Source organism: Perognathus longimembris, chromosome 20, assembly GCF_023159225.1.
Source record: "Perognathus longimembris pacificus isolate PPM17 chromosome 20, ASM2315922v1, whole genome shotgun sequence".
NCBI classification, from domain to species: domain Eukaryota; kingdom Metazoa; phylum Chordata; class Mammalia; order Rodentia; family Heteromyidae; genus Perognathus; species Perognathus longimembris.
In genome coordinates, this window is record NC_063180.1 from 24508816 (window position 1) to 24529084 (window position 20269).

The window sequence follows — 20269 nt, forward strand, 5'->3', positions numbered from 1 at the left end:
ATCTTTTTAAGAGAGCAATGGCATCTTTTGGGGGGGGGCACCATGTCATCACTGGATTTTGGGTGCTGTTCCTCTGTCTCTATTCATGGGGTAGGCAGGGGTCTGGCCTCCTGAGTGCTTCTGGGTCACCACACTTAGTCCCAGAGATTCAAGATAGGCATGACTGAAGAGGAAATTTCCCCATTACATAGACACCTCTATTTTCTTGTGCCCTCCTCTCTCTGGCAAGTTGAACAACACAGTCATCACATACACAAAAGACTTTGGGTACCATTCTTCTATTTGTCATGAAGACAAGACTTAGACTGGCCCTAGGCAGTGCTTCTGTGGTTTCCTGATGTTCTGGGTCTGGGGCTCATGCTCTCAGCCAGTATCTCCATGCTCTTCATCCTCTATACACACAAGCAGAGAATGTAGCACATCCAGAGGACCAGCATCTCCAGCAGAGCCTCTCCTGAGTCTAGAGCTACCAAAAGCATCCTCCTCCTGGTGAGCGCCTGTCTCCTTGTACACTGTCTTGCATCCCAGTCACCTGTAATCCTAGTTCCTCAGGAAGCTGACATCTGGAGGACTGTGGTTTGAGGCCAGCCAGGGAAGGAATGTTCACCAGACTCCATCCTCAAATAGTCAGCAAAAAAAAAAAAACCAACAAGAAGGCTGGAGGCATGGCTCAAGTGGTAGACCAGCCTAGCACATGTCAAGCCTAGAGTTCAAGTCCCCAATTCATAACAACCAAGAAGAGGTTGGGTCTGGCGCCCCTTCCCACAATGAGGTTCCCCACTGGTGAGCAGGCCTTCCCACCAGACCTATTTCTCACTCACCCTCACCGCCTGGCCTCTTACCCAACACCCTCTCATCTCCGTTTATAACATGTACACTTTGTCTCTCTGGGAGCATTGATTATAAGCAAGATTCTTGCTTCACAGTCTTAGTGGGGAAATGCTCCCTAGCCTTGTTGCTTGGTGGGGTTGGAGGGTGGATATGTAAGAAAGGGCAGAGAGGACAGATGTGACTATAATGCATTGCATGCATGCATGCACAAAGATGTTGCTTCTGCCAGATGCTGGTGGCTCACACCTGTAATTCTAGCTCAAGATAGCTGAGGGTCATGGTTCAAAGCCAGCCTGGGTAGGATAGTCTGTGGGACTCTGATCTCCAATGAACCACAAAAAAAAAAAGTGGCTCAAAGTAGTTGAGTGCTAGTCTTGAACACAAAAGTTCAGGGACAGTGCCCAGGGCCACAACTGACGGGGGTGGGGAGGTGGGAACAGAACTTCACACAATTAATCTTAGGAAATCAGCTGAAATAGTTTAAAGAGGAGGATGGGGAGCTAGAGCGGGTGAACCTGCAAACACAGCAGTGTTGACATGGGTGGAAGTGCTACAGAACCCTGTGTGCAGCCAACATCCACTAATGAAAGAAACAAGACCATGGCACTTGTAATTGGTTTTGGTAATTAGCCGCTGGGAAAAGGATTCAGGAAACTTTCTTAGCTCCCTAGGCCGCCCCTGTCACTGCCACAAGGCAGAGGCGGTAATTGCAGTTGTGATAGGAGGCAAGGTCACAGACCCTGACTTTTATCTCCAGTGATGCCCCGATGCCCCGTGTCACCTCCAGATCCCTGCCCAGCCCGCCAGGCTGGACTCCGCTGAGCACTTCACTCTCAGGTCTGCAGACACTTCTGGGAGGCAAGCAGGGCTGAGTGAGTACTTGTGTTGGGACAGGGTATTCTGGGACAGAGAAAGATCCAGGGCAACTAGGGAAAGGACTCAGCACCAAGCTGAGGGAGGAGAGGGAGAAGAGACTCCCACCTCTGACAATCTGGTCACTCCTGGTGTCATTTTCTGAAAATCCCTGCTGAGCACACTGGTAAAAGTCCCAGAGAAAGAATGAGACCTGAACTTGAATAAGCTGAAAGATGCAAATAACTAAGTCAGCCTGCTCTTCATATTGCTTCACACCCATCAGGGAGCAATCTCGGCATTCTAGTATAGCTCTGTTTACCATGCTTCAGGTCTGCAGTGAGCGGCTCCTGTAGTCTTGGATTTGAATCTGTCCGTGGACTTTAAAAGTGTTCTCATGTCCCTCCATCTTTAAGATCCACTTGATGGACAGTCGTTGTGTGTCTGGAGCAGCTACAGTGTGCTGACGTGGTGAGATCAATTTCCCTGGTGAACTTGGGAGCAGGAAACTCTACAACCGTGAGTTTGTCAGAACCACATGTGTTTCTGTCTTTTCCTCTGGTGTATAAACATTTTGATATTGCTGGGCACTGGTGGCTTATGCCTGTAATCCTAGCAACTCAGGAGGCTGCGATCTGAGGATTACAGAGCAAAGCAAGCCTGGGCAGAAAAGTCTGTCGGTCTCTTATCTCCAATTAACTAGTAAAAACCTGAAAGTGGAGCTGTGGCTCAAGTGGCAGAGCTCAGGGAGATATACAAGACCCTGAGTAGGGCAGTCAAAGTTGAGAGTATTGCTGACCTTATAGCAATTTAAAATGATCTAATCAATCACTTCAATCATGAAATTAGTGCCTTGTTCTTTAAAAGGAGCATTTATTGAAGTTGTAAGTGCATTGTGCATTTAGCTTATTTCTATTTATTCTCTTGCACAGTGGAGGACCAAACTCAGGGCCTTGAACTTGGGTAGCTAGTGTTCTTCCACTGAGCTAAATCCCTAACCATTTCATGTTCTTTAATAAACATTTCTTTCTTATCGTAGACCACAGGAATATTTTCACTGGTCTAAAAATTCTATTAGTTGCCTTTAAATTTTAGATCAGAAATCCATCTGGAAGTGATTGTGCAGTACAGCAGTGCTGGAGATCCTCCCCCCCCCCCCAATGTGATTAATAGCAGTTTGTTTTAGCAGTGTTGATCTGTGATATTCCCCACTCACTCTTTGTTTTTCACTGCGTCTCCAGGCTTGCCTCAACTCATCCTTAATGCTGACTTTTCTAGGAAGCACAACAGCCTTTCCCACCACCCAGCTGTGTATCTATCAATCTTATTTATCAATCTCACTGGAGCATGCAATAAAAGTTGATACCCCTGCCAAAATATTTAGAGAACAAACTGGGTAGAGGCACACACTTGCAATCTCAGCTACTGAGGAGGCTGTGATCTATGGATTGTGGTTCAAAGACAGCGTGAGCAGGAAAGTCTGAGACTTAACCACCAAAAAGCTGGACCTATATAGAGATACAGCTGAAGTGGTAGTGTCAGCCTTGAGAAAAAAAAAGACCAGGGACAATGCCTAGGCCTTGAATTTGAGCCTCAGGAACAACACACACACACACACACACACACACACACACACACACACACACACACACACACACACACTGGGTGTTTCTGTGTTTGTCAGGCGGGGCTTTAACTCTTGAGCTCAAGAAATCCTGAAGCCCTCACTTCTCAAGTAGCTTGTGGGGACCTCAGATCCACAACACCCCACCTTGGCTATACAAGTTTTGGTTTCTTTAAATTTTTCTTGTGCCAGTACAAGGACTTGAACTCAGAGCCTAGGCACTGACATTGAACTTTTTTGGCTCAAGGTGGGTGCTGTAGCAGTTGACCCACAGCTTCATTTCTGACTATTAAAAAAGAAAAAAACTGGTCATTCCGGAGAAGCTCACAGACCTTCCTGCCCAGCCTGGCTTTAAACCATGATACTCAGACTTCACCTTCCTGAGTACTTAGGATTACAGGCGTGAGCCACCAGCACCCAGATCAGCCGAAGCTTTTCATGGACTATTTTCGTCAGAGGCTGTCCACAGCTAAAAGGAAAGTGAGCTGAGAGACAGGATGACCTTCAGGACCCCCACCATGGGGACCACGCTCTTATCACAGACTCTTATTGGCATTCTGGGAAATTTCTCTCTCTTTTATTGTCTTCAACATGATCAATGCCTACAAAAGCCCACCGACCTCATTCTCAAGCACCTTGTTCTAGCCAACTCCCTGACCCTTCTCTTTAACGGAGTTCCCCTCTCCATTGCAGCTTTTGGATGGAAACATTTCCTCGATGACCTGGGCTGCAAAGTTTTCTTTTACATTCAGAGGGTGGGCAGGAGTGTGGCTATCAGCACCACGTGCCTCCTGGGTGTCTGCCAGGCTGTCACCATCAGCCAAAACAACTCCTGCCTCAAGGATCTAAGACTCGAGAGTTCTATCAGCTTCTGTGTCAACCTTTGCTGGGCCCTGCACCTGGTGCTCAACATGAGCTTCCCTTTGTACGCACACAGCAAGTGGATCCTCACCAACAGGACCAAGAAAAGAGATTTCCAATACTGCGGCTCGGAATGCAGTGATGAAACCATGCGCGCCATGTATACCGCGCTCCTCCTCTTCCCTGAGCTTTGCTTTTCTGTGCTCATAACTGTGGCCAGTGGCGCCATGGTTCTTTTTCTAACCAAGCACGTGAAGCAAGTTCAATACCTTCATGGCCCCCAAGCCTACCCCAGGGTGTCCCCTGAGTTCCGAGCCGTCCACAGCATCCTAACCCTGGGCTCCACCTTTATAATCTTATACACAGTCTCCTCCATCCTAAGCATTTGGGTTGCATTTTGCTCAAGCCCCAGCGGGTGGCTGATAAACCTCAACACCCTGATCTCAATGTGTTTCCCCACACTGAGTCCCTTCATTCTCCTGAAGCACCACATCCGGAGAGCCAGGCCTTGCTCTGGCTTGAAAAGAAACACAAAATCCTTTGTCAGGAGGATGAGGGACTGCATGGTTCACGTCCTTTTTATTCAGTCGTTTTAGTCACCCCTGTGGAGAAATGAACATAGACTAGTATGTCAGACAAAGGATGTGCATTTCGTCCTGTGTGTAGAAGTTAGGCCTAGATTATAAACATATATGTAAATAAATATATACAATCATATGCAGATATGCACAAGCCTATTTATTAAAGTATGGTATGTAGAGGGGAGGATTCCAATGGCCCAACTCCTTTAAACAACTCTAACTCATGGTTTAACAAAATGGGGAGGAAAAAAAAAGGAGAAAGTTTTAGGGGAAGTTAGTTGCTTTTCTAAAGTAAACCCTAACAGGTATCAGGATGTCTTGAGCTAGTACCAAGTGGGGCCAAGCCAGGCAGTGCCCGGGTCCTCTTAGCGGGTACTGAATGTCGTTTGGTGTGATTCTAGAAATGGTGGCAGATTATCACCACATATCAGAACTTTGCTGTCTGTAATGTCTATGATGGTAGACATCCTCACACTGGACGACAGTGCCAGGATTTGCCATCTCTTTGAGAGGGAAGCATAAGCATTTAAAAAAACAAAACAAGACAAAGGGCTGCCCTTGAGAAGAAAAGCTCAGGACCAGCACACACACAGCCAAGAATAAACAGCTTTATAGGACAGGAGTCAGAGTTCACACGTGTAATCCCAGCTACAACAGGGGCCTAGGTAGGAAGATCATATAGTGTGAGGTTAGCCTGGTAAAACGTGCAAGATACTGAAAAGCAGTTAAAGCAAACGTGCTGGGGTGGGAATGGGAATGCTAAAGCATGCTTGCTTAGCAAGTGTAGGCCTTGACTTCAAACCCTACTTTTGCAAAATAGACACAACACACAAATAACTTTGTGCTCTAAGATGCTAAGTGCAATAAACAGCAGCCCTCCCCCTCACTCAAGATGTGCTTTTTGAACACTGTATTCTGTGGGGGGGGAGAGGGGAGGAAGCATGCTAACTCTGGGGAATGAACTCTGGGCCACAAACTCTCTCTTGGCTTCGTTGTTCAAAGCTGGCATTGTACCACCACAGCCTCACTTCTAGCTTTTTCATATTTAATTATAGATAAATCTGACGGGCTTTTCTGCCTGAGCTGGCTTTGAACCTTGATCCTCAGATCTCAGCCTCCTGAACAGAGGGGATTGATTATGGGTGTGGGCCACCGGTGCCTGGTCCAGCCCCTCCATCTCCTTAGAGTGGATATTCATAACTTGTGGCTAGTTTAGCCGCAGTGGAACAGTACCACAAGGTAAAGATATAATCCAGCAGACTCAGTGCTTGCTCCAAGAGCCTACCGGGCACTTTCCCTATGCTGGTCACCATGGCGACCTGGGCTCCGGGTCAGGCAAGCACCAACCTAGTACTTGTTACACAAACCAGGTGACTCCTTTCCTAGTCTCCTCTGTACAACGTGGCGAAGTTCTACAAATCCGCAGTTTCTGCTTTCCAGGGACTCGTCCCCTGTCCCCCAGGGGAGTGAGCATGGCATCTTGCCATCGCCCCCCCCCCTCCACCCACCCAGGCTGTCCCCCCGGCCCCCTCAGCCTGTGGGCTCTCAATCACAGCACCATGGCTGACACTGACTTAAGAATCCGCAGAACACACTTCCTCCTCGCGGGCGAGCGGAGGCTTCCTTTCCCGTCTGGTCTTCCCACGACAGGCTCTGCCCGCGCGCGTCCGCACCCACGGGGCGTTCGCGCGGCAGGGGCGCCCGCGCCCACACCCCGCACCCCGCACTCTACCCGCACGCGCCCGGCGGCGGCGGACACGGGTTCCGCGCCGGGAGGGGCGTGCCCTTCTCCCTAGGGGTTTCCGGCGACACCGAACAAGACGTCACGCACGGCTGGCGGCCCAGCCGCGTTCGCTCCGAACACAGGGCTCCTTTCCTGTGAGCGCCCCCGTGGGCTGCCGGCCCCGCTGACTGTGCCACGAGGACCACGCCCCGGCTTTCTAGGAGGCCTGCAGGCCCCCAGGAGGCGCCTGCGAGGGCGCCACGCTGACTGACTGACCCGGGCTTCTGTGCGCGCGTGGGGCTCGGGGCCCCCGGAGAGACGTTCTCTCTCCCTCAAAGAAGACTGAGAAAGCAACCCAAACCGTGACCGCGGCGCTCGGTCCCGGGCCGACTACGGCGGCCTCGGAGGGTCTGGAAATACTTGAAGGCGTACTGGCTCCCTTGCCAGTGAATATGGCCGTTTAGCTATGCACATGGGGGCGGCCCTATTTGAGGTCTGCCGTACAAAATGCAAATTGGGAGGTTTGAGAACCAGTTGTCCACTGAAATCGCCTCTTCCCTGCGCTTCCAGTCTTGCAGAAAACGGTTGGCTTTCCACACACTGAAGCAAGCAAGCAAAAAACAAAACAAAACAAAATACAAGAAAAAAAAAACCATACAATTAGGAGTTGAAGCTGTAGGTATCTGACCCTGGAAGCCAGCAAAGTTCAAGTGCTAAGCAGAAACCCAAAGAAAGGGGCTTGTCAGAAGCTGTCTTGAAACCCAAAAGGGCTTTTAGTAAACTAGTACTGCATGAATCTGGCCATTACAGACTAGAGAGAAAGTATGGATAGGAGAAGTTTATGTTACAGTCAGGGTTGGGACCTTGGGGAAAATAAGTCACATAATGTAGTAATGGTTGGGCCCATAGCAAGGAGGGAACTAGAAATGAGTGAACTATTTGGCTCAGTTTTTGTGTTTGTGCCTGTACTGGGCAGGCTTAAACTTAGAGCCTGGACCAAGTCCTGAGTTTGTTTTGTTCCCATAGCTAGCACTCAACCTCTTGAGCCACAGCTCCACTCCTGGCTCTTGGTAGGTAATTGGAGTTTCCTGTCCAGGCTGGCTTCAAACCACAATTCTCAGATCTCTGTATCCTGAGTAGTGAAGATCATAGGTGTGAGCCTGTGGCTCAGAGTTTTTGACATGAGTGCCAAGAAAATTCCAAGAGGACAGTCATGACAACAGAAGCCCAGCATGGTGGTGTATGTCTGTAATCTCAGCTATATGGGAGGCAGAATTAGGATTGTAAGCCAAGGCTGGCCCCCCAAATGTGAGACTCTATCTGAAAAATAAACTAAAAGCAAAGGGAATGGGGCTGTGGATCAAGTACCAGGGTTGTCTCATGAGCAAGCATAATGCTCAGAGTTCTGACCTTAGTGTTGAAAGAAAACAAAGGACTAATGGTATGGGCGGGACCCAAAGCTGTATAATGGCATACATGCTTATCTATACAAGGACCTGAGTTCCATCATTTAATACTAAACATTTTTTAAACCATACTAATTGCACTTAAAAATGGTTTATTATGTATTGTGAATTTGAATTTTTTTGTCCATTGTGAACTATTTGTGAACAAGGTTATATTTCTGGGCACAGGAGCTTCTATGATCATCACATCATCTCTGCGTATGAGCTTACCACTGATCTATTTGGTCTTTCTTCCCATGTTTTCTCATTTATATTTACCTCAAGATAGACTTTATTCCCTCAAGATCTTCTTGTCTTAACTCTATTTGAGAGACTTTCTACATTTGATGGGCAAGGTGAAGTAGTCACTGAAGGCACTAGTACATTCTCTATATTAAGCTTTACTCCTATGCAAATTGCTTCCATTTCCTGAGGATTCGCCCTCTGGTAACAAGACACTACCCACTAACTACGTTTGTGTGTGCCAGGAGCACACTCACACGCAATGAGAACCAAGTGCTAACTGGTTTCCTTCCTCACTATATTTGTCTGTTGAGTTCAGATCAGATTGTGTCAAGGATATATGTACCTTGACTTATACTTATTGCTTGTATGCACTGTCATCTTACTGAATCTTGACAAAGGAGTGAGAAGTCACCCCCAGTCGCTCTCTTCTCTCTTCATTGAGTCAAGGAATTCAAAGACTAAATTCATATTGGAGGGTTTTCCCTGCTGATCACATTAATAGTTTGTCTCGTGTAAATTCCTGGGAGGTAACAAGACTGACCATGTGTGAGTAAAATTTCCACACTCAACACACATAAAGGAAGCATATCCTGAATGAAGTCTTGTGATGGTTGGCCCTGTTTTCTGCATGGTTAGGGTTTATCTCCATTATGGTTTCGCTGATGTGCAATGAGATTCCTCTTTGAGGAGAACCTCTTCCCACATTCACTGCATACGAAGGGCTTCTCGCCTGTGTGAGTTCGGTAGTGAACTCTCAGGCGGCTTTTCACAGTGAACCCTTTCCCACATTCATCACAAGCATATGGCTTCTCTCCCGTGTGAACTTGCTTATGAAGTGTGAGGTCTGTTTCCTTAGCGAAGCCTTTCCCACACTCGGTACAGATGTAGGACTTTTCTCCGACATGCATCTGCTGGTGTCCCACGAGATAGCGCTTCATAGTGAAGCCTTTCCCACATTCTCCACACACAAAGGGCTTCTCTCCAGTGTGGGTGCGCTGGTGCACAGCAAGATTGCTCTTAAAGGCAAAACCTTTTCCACACTTGTTGCACCGATAGGGCTTCTCTCCCGTGTGAGTGCGCTGATGGAGCAGCAGGCCGCTATTCACCATAAAGCCTTTCCCACACTCACTGCACTTGAATGGTCTCTCTCCAGTGTGGGTGCGCTGGTGTACGACGAGATTGCTCTTAAAGGCAAAACCTTTGCCACACACACTGCAGACGTAGGGCTTTTCTCCTGTGTGGGTGCGCTGGTGCAGGATGAGCATGCTCTTCACAGTGAAGCCCTTCCCACACTCAGTACACAGGTGTGGCTTCTCCACCGTATGGTATTTCTCATGGACCATGAGGTTACTCTTCCTGGGGAAGGCTTTTCCACATTCATTGCATGCATAGGGTTTTTCTCCTGTGTGCGTCCGCTGATGTTCAGTCAGACGACTCTTCAGGGAGAAGCCTTTGCCACACTCGCTGCACACATAAGGCTTCTCACCAGTATGGTTTCGTTGATGTACAATGGCGTAGTGCTTGGTAGTGAAGCCCTTCCCACATTCTGCACACACGAAGGGCTTCTCTCCCGTGTGAGTGCGCTGATGGATGAGGAGCATGCTCTTCCCAGCGAAGCCCTTCCCGCACTCACTGCACACGTACAACTTCTCTCCTGTATGATTCCGCTGATGGACCAGGAGATTCCGCTTGCGTGAGAACGCTTTCCCACATTCACTGCACACAAAGGGTTTTTCTCCAGTGTGAGTTCGCCGGTGTTCATCCAGACGGCTTTTCAGAGTGAAGGCTTTTCCACAGTCACTGCACGTGAGTGAATTCTCTGTTTCATGGATTCTCTGGTGTTCGTTGAGCCTGGTCTTCCTGGAGAATATTTTTTCACAGATATTGCATCCATATGGCTTCTCTCCTGTGTGAACTCGCGCATGCTCAGTAAGCTTGGACTTCTTGACAAAGGCTTTTCCGCATTCACCACATGCATGAGCTTTCTCGATTTCACCGTGCTCGATGACTTGTGTCTTATGGTTAGCAGGTTTTCCACTTACTGGGAAATTAACTTCAGATTGGACAACCTCACATTTCTCGTTCCCATGTGATTTCATGTATTCCTTAAATTTAGGAGTATTCTTACTTACACAGTTTTTCTTCTGATTGATTAAACTTAAGTTTGGTCTCAAAGTTTTTACATATAACCCAAGCATATCACCATTTTTCCTGGAAGGGGAGTGACTTTTGCCTGGAAGAACTACATTTCCATGCGCATCTGCTTCATGGAGAAGTCTCACACTTTTCAGCATCCTTTGATCTTTTTCAGTTCTGCCATTTTCTAGGGGAGAAGACAGCAATGAATCAGTTGCATGACATTTGTGGAAGAAAACCTTTACAGTTCATTGGTGTTTGTCAAAATGACTTTAGGGCTAGGGATATATAGCTTAGTGGTATAATGCATGTTTATCACACAAGAGGTCCTGGGTTTGATCCCTAACACCATAAGGGAAAAGTAAAATATGGTTCCTAGTTATATTTCTGTAACAGTATGAAAGCAACTCCTCAGGTAATTGTAGTTCCTCTGAAGACTGGAAAACAACGTAGTGAATAGAAAGCATGACTACTAAAGAGCCTCCAAGTGGATGGGAAAGTAGCAAGTGCAGAATCAGATCAGGTTAGGTGAGGATGGATGTGGGAGAGGGATGTGCTTTTCCCTACGGGACAGGAAATCCCCAATCAGAGAGAGTGACAAATCCATGTCTACAGGGAGTATAGGTCAGGAAGGTGAAATGTCACTCAGGGAAGGGTGGAAGGAACAGGCAGAACCTAATAGAACTGATCTAGGCTGGGAATGTGGCTTAGTGGCAGAGTGCTTGCCTAGCATGCATGAAGCCCTGGTTTGATTCCTCAGCACCACATAACCAGAAGAAAAGAACTGATCTAATATATATATATATATATATATATATATATATATGATAAAACTGTGATAGAGTCAAAGGAAAAAGGAAATTAAGTAGAGAACAAGACATAGGAAGGACCAGATCTCCAAGAACAAATGGGGGTACATTTCCTTTTGAGATAGGGAGAGGGATGTCTGGAGGTAGTTTCTGTGCCCTGAGACCCCACACAGCGCTCTCTGTAGTTTCTGCGCCCTGAGACTCCACACAGTGCTCTCTCTGTAGTTTATGTGCCCTGAGACCCCATGCAGCGCTCTCTCTGTAGTTTCTGTGCCCTGAGACTCCACACAGTGCTCTCTCCAATGAGGACACGGTGTGTGCTCACACATCTTGCCGGCTCTCACTTGCTCACCTGGGCAGATACCCCTGGGCTTTTTCTCCCTTGTCCACGGATCTTCACCTCGTTCCAGCTTCGAGAGGACATCAGGCTTACTGACTTGGCACCCTGTTTGTGTGAATGAGAAAAGACTTGAACACAGTGACTGAGCCACATCGTAAGAGAGAGGGTTGTATTTAAGAATTAGACAATGCTTGCATCTGAAAGCAGAAGCTTTTCTCTTAGGAGAGAGCACATTACACACTTTTATCTGAAACCAAAAAGCTACCACTTGCAAGATCTGAGAGTCTCACTCAGCATCTCTTAAAGGAGAAAACACCATCTGGGACCCCCACTGAGCGACCCAGGGCTGCTATCCTTACCCACGGACACCAGGCTGCTGTAGTTCTCCAGCATCACGTCCCGATACAGGTCTTTCTGCATAGGGCCCAGGAGCTGCCACTCCTCCCAGCTGAATGCCACGACCACATCCTCCAGGGTCAGCGATGCCTGGAACAACACAGTCCTGCTAATGTGACTTTTCCCAGTATTGGTTCATAAGGAACATAAAGGACAGAGTCTGTGTCCCCAAGCCAATTATCGTTTGAATACATTGTCATGGAATGATCTCCAGGTACTTGGTAGTGAGCAACACCATACTCCTGATCCTATTTTACCAGGATCTTGGAGTTACAAGCTAAGTTCATTTCTCTCTAGACATTTTGAAGTCATTTTTTTTTAAAACAAGCACAAGTTCATTAGCAAATAAATGAGAGAATAAAACAAGACCAGAAATCACCTGAGCATTGATCATTTTCTTCTGTTTAAAGAAATGGCCATCAGTTTGGGGGTGTTTTTTTGTCTTCTAGACACACCCTAGTTAGTATTCTAGTCAGAAATCGCAGTCACCAGTGAAGAGTGTCTTCAAAAGTGGTATCTAGGTCCTGAGACCACCTGCTTCTTCATTCACTTTTTGACTCTTTCCAGGGTAGGTAGGACCTGTAAGTTCAAGAGCACAGCAATTTCAGGGTTCAGTCCCACTTGCAGTGCATGACCCACAATAATTCTGCTTCTTTATTTGAGTTCTCAGAGGATCTTGTACCTCAAGCCAAGGAAGCCAAAGTCCCTGATGGTGTGGGAAGAATGCCTTTCTTCTGTGAAGCATGGCATTAGGGCGAATGTACAACAGGAGATCGCAACAGAAAATCTGCCAAGCACCACGCCCCATCCATAGGTGATTCTCAGATTCATTTTAGAAATGGGTCTTATGAACAGTAAGGGGCTATAAACTTTTCCTTTAAGCTATGTTACCCTCATATCTCTTTAAATGCCTTTACCTATTCTGTTTGTACACACACTTCAATACCAAAAAAAAAAAAAAAAGTGGTAAACAGAAGAGCAACACATATGAGTCACAAGCACAATTAAAAAAATAATTCATTAACATGAACTCTAGAACATTAGTGCCTGAAGGAAATGTCCAAAGCAAATATTCAGTAAAGTTGATAGAAAGATTAAAAGCACACGCGCGCGCGCGTGTGTGTGTGTGTGTGTGTCTGCGTCTGGGGAGGGGGAGAGGGGCAGAGAACAGCGCCGGCCAGGCTTGGCCACGACAGCCACCACAAGCTCCTCACCCCCTCGGCGCCTTCAGGGCAGAAATGAACTTTTGGAACGTCTTCCACGTCCGGCGCCCGCGCTCAGCCGTCCCCAGCAATAAAGGGCCGGCGGCAGCGAATCCGCTACGTTTCGGAAGAGAAAGGAAGGTGGACTTCCCGCTTGCTTTTATGACGTAACAATCCCGCGCCGGCGTTTCGCCCGGCTCCCTGGGGGCCGCCATCTTTGAAAGGCTCGGTGAGTCATGTGACCTACGGAAAGCGGGAGGAGCCGCCGGACGCCACGCGCAGCCGTCCCCGAAACCGTCTGGAAAGACCTGACAGGGAGTGGAGAGATGGACGTTTTATAATAGGTCGTGTCAATACGAAACGGAAAATAAACAAACAAATAAATACCCTCCAAAACTACATTATCTGGGGAGCTGTGAGTGGACCTGGCTGATGGAAATGACTTTAGAAGGAAAACGAGTGAAATAGTTTAAGGGACGTGGTTCGTTACCAAACGTACAGAAACGATGGATGTGTGGTCACGGCGAAGGTCATTCCAAAACCGTGACCATATTCCAAGTGCCCAACAAAACAAAACAACAAAAACCCTAAGTAGACTTCTGACACTGCCTTTGGCGAGTAGAATTACACCTGCTATCTTATTTTAAAATATAGCCTGGGGCTGGGAATGTGGCTTAATGGTACAGTGCTTGCCTAGCATGCATAAGGCCCTGGGTTTGATTGCTTAGTACCACGTAAATAAAAGAAATGAAAAGAAAAAAATACATTTAAATTATCAAGTTTTTGTAAAAAAAACTGATTATCTTCAAATTCATGTTCTTAATAATTTGCCTTTTTTTTTTTTTTTTTTTTTTTGCTATTCCATTGCATGGGTATTCCAAAATATGTTCAATCATCTCACATTTGGGTTCTGTATTTTGGGTATTGGAAATGCAAGTATGAGCATTTATGTGAAGAAGAAAAAACAAGGGAGGGGGAAACCTTTAATGACAAACCATGTATTTCCCAATCTGCTCATCTAGACTGCCTCATCCAGAGGACTGAACAGACTGCAAGTTTCTAACACTGCCTCCACTCATATTCTTCTCTCAGCCCCTTCACTGCAGGCCTACACAGGAATGTGCACTCCACCTGAAGAATGGAATTGGGGAGGGATAATACTGAACCTTAGGATTTCTTTCCACTACCCCTTTTCCTTCAGTGACAAAGTTATGATTACAGCTGGGTGCCAAGGGCTCACACATATAATCCTAGCTACTCTGGAGAATAAACTGTGAGGATCACAGTTTGAAGCCAACCCAAACAAGGAAAGTCCATGAGACATTAATCTCCAAAGAACCACCAAAAAAGCCAGAAGTGGAGCTGTGGCTCAACTGGGAGAGTGCTAACCTTGAGTGAAAAAGCATAGAGAAAGTGTCCAGACCCTGAGTTCAAGCCCCAGGACAACAAGAAAGAAGAAGCAAGAGGAAAAGGAAGAAAGAAGGATGAAAACAAAATCCTGAGTAGAAAGATAAGAGTAAGTGGAACAGTAAGAACTGTCTCTTCTTGATTCCATTTGTGAGTTATTATTCATAGCAGGGATTCAAGAAGTACTGAACATGTCGTCAGGAGTGGCAAGTGGCATCACTTTTCTTTGTGCTGCCTTGGCCCCAGTCCAGGTCAAGGAACGAATCTAGGGATTCTCTGAGCAGTGGCTGGCCAAGGACTTCCAGCGCCCACTGAGAGATGTGAAAATAGCGCTTGCCTGAGCTCTCCCCAATGCCTGCTGGAGCTGTGACCTCACCAGGGAGGCACTAGAGCCCAGGGTCCAGCTTGAACATCCTGGGTCACTAAGGGAAGTGGGGAATGGAGGCGAAGATCCACTTTGGAGAACCTGGTCTCTCAAGGCACGGAGTGCCTTCTATACTTCTCACCCCTGAGTGCTCACTGCTGTGGCCTCAGAGAAGTTTCTAATTGTTTTAATTAGCTCATGGCTTAATGACCCCAGGGACCTTCTTTTAAAGCTGCTTCTTCCTCCATGGTCTCTCTGCAGGACTTGTCAGTGCCCTGACTGGTGACAGGGTAATGATGGCTCTGGATAGGGAGATGAGCTCATCCTCAGGGAATCAACTCAGTGAACCTCACAATCTATAACTGTGTGGGATCCAGACAGCCTGTGTTCATCAATGGCCACAGCTCTAAGCCTGAGATCAACCCTGGTGAGTGTTTCCTTGTGGCTCAGATGCCTGTCTTATTTGGGGGATTGGGTTTCAATCACTAAGTTGGTAAACTTAGAGGGCAGGAGAGGACCTGGGCTTCAAGAAACGATCTCCCCACAGCCCTGGACTTGTTTTGGACCGATAGATTGATAGATAGAGTGCCGTGCACAACAGGCAAGAAGAGAGGTGCTGGGCAGCATGGGAGTGAAGCCAGCCTGAGTCTGAGTCTGGGCCTGAAGGTTGCCATGCTCTTACTTGCTGTGCACCTAAAAGTGGGAGCTGATCAATGAGGTGACACATTCTAGGTAGGTGTTTAGAATCCTTAGCTTTTGTCCTGTTTCCTTCATACACACGCATGTACACACACACACACACACACACAGTTCTAGTCTTCATCTCACAGATACATTCACAATGTAGATGGCTTTGAGAGATTTGATAGCTGTATGTCATCATGAAGTTGTACTATTGTTTATTTTCTTTCTTGTCTTCACTTCTGAAAGGTATGACTTAAAAATCACCATTGATTAAGATTCCAGTCTCTGGAGCCAGGTAAAGTATCAGCCCTTTGCTGACTCTTCCTATACACTTGAGGGTCGATAGGCCCCAGACCGGGTGTCTCCACCTCTCAACCACTGAGGAAGGAGTAGAAGGCAATAGCTCCCTGACTGATAAGTATGGTGACAGGGCTTGCACACAACTGTCCCCTCAAAAATAACAGGACTGTGTCTTTTGTCTGGTTTACAGAAAACATACTGTTAGTGCTTGTGATGATAGAGTTGTTCACTTTGAAGGTATCATGTTACCTTGACTTAGTGTATTTCTGTGTTTCTGCATTGCTATTTTCACTTATGAGGCCATTTTCCTTGTAATTAGTCTTCACCTTCCTCTCTGCTGTCTCTCTGTGTGTCTTTGGCTGTCTCTCTGTTTCTCTCTAACGTCTGTGTCTTTCCATCTCTCTGTCTCTTTATCTTCTGAGGCTTGGAACTGTTTGCTGCTTTTTCCTCTGTTGCTTCTCTTTCCCCACCCTTTCTTTTCTCCTGTAACCCTTTTTATTAATTTCCAACACACTCTCCCTCCTCTCTTCAGAGTATATTGTATCCAGTGTCATCTGACTCTTCTCCTTAATGGAGTCAAAGTGGTGGACATGTCTTAGCTGCCGTCTTTGCCACTCAACCTTCATACAACAGACCCACCTTTATATTATGGATAATGTGATGGACATGTGAATGAAGAATTGGAAAACTATCTGGCTCAGCTAAATGGGTATACAATAAACATACCATGTTGGGAAATCTGCGTGGCCACTTTAACCTCCCACAAATAGAGTTTGTCCTCCCAAGAGGGAGTTCCTGGGGGACCAAGACTTCCTATCAAAACTTCAGGTACTGGAACAAAGCTACACTAAGTCCTAACTTTATGACCTTCAGGTCTCCCTGCAGAGCGTCCTCCCACGATCTTGTGACAATGCCTTTTGGTGAGATCATCCTCGGGCTACTTTTCCTGGCCCAGGCTGGGATTGGAGTCCTGGGGAATTTATTTCTTTTCACAAATTATGCTCCCACATCCTGTACAGGCCATGCCCCGAGGCCCACACACCTGATCTTCACCAACATGGCCGTGGCCAACTTCTTGGTTCTTCTGGTTAAATGGGTTCCCCAGATGATATTTATGTGGGGAAAAATACTTCCCCTGGACAACACTGGGTGTAAATTCGTCTATTATATCCACAGGGTGGGCCGGGGCCTTTCCCTCTGTACCACTTGCCTCTTGAGCAGTTTTCAGGCAATCACTATCAGCCCCAGAGCAGTGGTATGGATGCGGCTCAAAGAGCAAGCTTGGAAGAATGTAAGTTTCTCCTGCCTTCTGTGCTGGGCTTTCAACTTGACAACCAACATCTTTGTCCCTATATACATAGAGACTGTTCAACACAGTCACAATTCTACCCAGAGAAAGGACTATGGATTTTGCTCTTCCAAAAGTCCCTTATCAAAGGTTACTAAAGGCACGATTATGTTAGCATTTCCAGATGTTATGTTCCTGGGCCTCATGGCTGGGACAAGTGTCTACATGCTTCTTGTCCTACACAGGCATCAGAGGCAAGTGAGCTACATTCACACCCTCAGAGATGCCCACAGACTCTCTCCTGAGGCCAAAGCCACTCAAACCATCCTGATGCTGGCAAGTTCCTTCATTCTGTTGTATTTCAGCAATACTGCGATGTCGATTTATGATACTGTTGTGTTCAAGCCTCCTCTCTGGAAGCAGTATACTACCAGTTTACTGGCTGCCTCTTATCCCACTGTCAGCCCCTTGATCCTTATGTTTCGAGATCCCTGCTCACTGGCTTTCTGCTCATAAAGTGACCAAAGAAAGAAAACCCCACCAATATTACATAGCCATAATGGAAAAAAATTAAAATCATGTCATTTACAGGAAAGTGGATGGAAACGGAGATTGTCATATTGAGCAAGACAGCTAAGCTCAACAAGCCAACTAGTGCATGTGTTCACTTGCTTATGGAAGGTAGACCCAAGAGACATAGAGATTCATGAAGGTGACATAGATACTATGTGCTTTGTAACGGAGACTTTTCAGGTGCATGGTGGGAAGGGAGGAGGGAGAAAGAATGATGGAGGGTGAAAAGCACTGAAAGACATTGCAATGACATGTGACTATGTCATGAGAACTTTCCATGAGGGCTGAGGATCAGTAGGAGGATGGGTGCATGGGGAAAGAGAAAGCACTAGAAATGGATAATTTGATTGGAATATGATAACATTCACAGGTCTAAAATGCCATAGTGAAACTGCCTGCCACAAATATATGCACTAGAATTTTTTTTAATGGGTGAGAGGAAACTAAAGCAGGTTGTATTGGGGGAATGGGTACCAGAAAGAGGAGGAGGGTGGACAAGGATGGATGTGATCGTATACTTTGTTTGCATCTATGAAAATAGACCAATAAAACCTGTTGAAAGGCTGGGAATATGGCCCAGTGGCAAGAATGCTTGTCTCATATATCTGAAGCCCTGGGTTCAAATCCTCAGCACCACATATATGGAAAAGGCCAGAAGTGGTGCTGTGGCTCAAGTGGTAGAGTGCTAGCCTTGAGCAAAAAGAAGCCAGGGACAGTGCTTAGGCCCCGAGTTCAAGCCCCAGGCCTGGCAAAAACAACAACAACAAAAAATCTGTTGAAAGTACTTTTAAAGCAGGGTAAGGGAGAATGATGAAGGAAATGTGTTTGGTGGAGATACATTTTATGTGTGTATGGAAATGTCACCATGAACCCCACTCCTGTATAACTAATGTATGTAAACTCACCTCTTTGTTATTTCTTTGTGTGTGTGTGTGTGTGTGTGTGTGTGTGTGTGTGTGTGTTGGTCTTGGGGCTTGAACTCAGGGCCTAGGCATTGTCTCTGAACTGCTTTTGTTCAAGGTTAGCACTCTACCACTTGAGCCACGGTACCCCTCCTGGCTTTTTGTGTGGGTGATTAATCAGAAATGAGACTCATGGACTTTTCTGCCCAAGCTGGCTTTGAACCTCAACCTTCAGATCTCAGCCTCCTGCATAGCTAGGACTATAGTCGTGAGTCACTAGTGCCTGGCTGTGAATGCATCTTTTTAAGAAATCCAAAATGTGGGGCTGGAAATGTGGCCTAGTAGAGTGCTTGCCTAGCATACATGAAGCCCTGGGTTCAACTCCTTAGCACCATATATACAGAAAAATCTGGAAGTGGCGCTGTGGCTCAAGTGGCAGAGTGCTAGCACTGAGCAAAAAAGAAGCCAGGGACAGTGTTCAGGCCTTGAGTTCAAGCCCCAGGACTGGGAAAAGAAAAAAAAAATGGAATCCAAAAAGTGAATGAATCTCTTTGGGAAATCCAAAATGCAGGTGGTTCCCTTGACTATAGTTATTTAGGTAATGAAGCAGTGATGTATGGCTGTCTAGAATATGAACTACAACACAATGATTCTAAAGATGTTTGTATGACATGGACTGAATGAATATGCAATTGTATGATATAGAGGCACTCGCAGCTTCACACCAGATTAGAGAAAAACAGTGAAATAAAAACTCATCCCATCCACTGTGTGGTCATACATAGTTCTCTTCAAATAGTTGATAGAACTATGAAGGTAAGTTTGAGTAGAAATAATTCTTAGGTCAGAACTCATTTACTGGATATTTAGTCTACTGCCTAAGGAAGCATAGCAGATAAATGTTTAGTCTCAAAGATAGGCTGGGGAGGGGAAAGGGGGGAGGAGGAGAGAGAGACAGAGACACAGGGACACACAGAGAGAATGATGTTGAAAAGTAGACATTAAGCCACGCACTGGTGGCTCCCGTTTGTAATTCCAACTGTTGAGGAGGCTGAGATCTGAGAGGATTATGGTTCAAAGCCAGACTAGGCAGGAAAGTCTGTTAGACTTTCATCTCCAGTTAACCACTAAAAAGCCAGAAGTGTTGCTGTGGCTCAAGTGGTAAAATGCTAGTCTTGAGCAAAATAAGCTTAAGGACAGTGCCTAGGCCCAGGGTTCAAGCCCTAGGACCAGCAAAGACACAATAAAATAAAAAATAAAACGTAAGTTTTCTAATTGGGCATGGTGGTTCACACCTATAGTCACTGCTACTTGAGAGGCTAAGCCAGGGGACCAAGGCCAGCCTGGGCAGTATAAACATACCCCACCAAGAAGGAAGGGAGGGAGGGAGGGAGGAAGGGAGAGACAAGGAAAGAAGGAAGGAGGGGTGGGAGGGATGAAAGAAGAGAGAAGGGAGAGAGGGAAAGGAGGGAGACCTTGGGGAGCTTACTGGACATGGCCTCATTCATACTTGTTATGCCAAGTCGCGAAATGACCACCAAGAAGGCCACCGAGACTCAGACGTTCCGAAATGCAAAAGCAAGGCAAGACTTTATTCAGGCGAGCTGCAACTCGGGCCTCGTCCTACCCACCGACATAGTGGAGGTTAGGAGGAAGCCCGGAGCTGCGATGGCACAGGGCTTATAAAGGCAAAAAACAAAGTTAC

At 46.6% G+C, this 20269-nt stretch overlaps 1 protein-coding gene and 1 pseudogene across 1 annotated transcript; one reads left to right on the forward strand and one right to left on the reverse strand.

Annotated features, from left to right (window-relative positions):
- The first annotated feature begins 3674 nt into the window (after positions 1 to 3674).
- On the forward strand, positions 3675 to 19522 carry LOC125339063 (vomeronasal type-1 receptor 4-like). The gene is made up of 2 exons (XM_048330156.1): positions 3675 to 5010; positions 19510 to 19522. Exon 1 carries the CDS (start codon positions 3805 to 3807, stop codon positions 4762 to 4764), a length of 960 nt encoding a protein of 319 aa, XP_048186113.1. The 5' UTR covers positions 3675 to 3804; the 3' UTR covers positions 4765 to 5010; positions 19510 to 19522.
- The window catches only part of LOC125339067, a 69674-nt pseudogene continuing 57453 nt past the window's right edge, over positions 8049 to 20269 (reverse strand).

Bases quoted from the DNA above. Each gene is read 5' to 3' on its own strand.
- LOC125339063 (XM_048330156.1), top strand. From the start codon at position 3,805: ATGACCTTCAGGACCCCCACCATGGGGACCACGCTCTTATCACAGACT.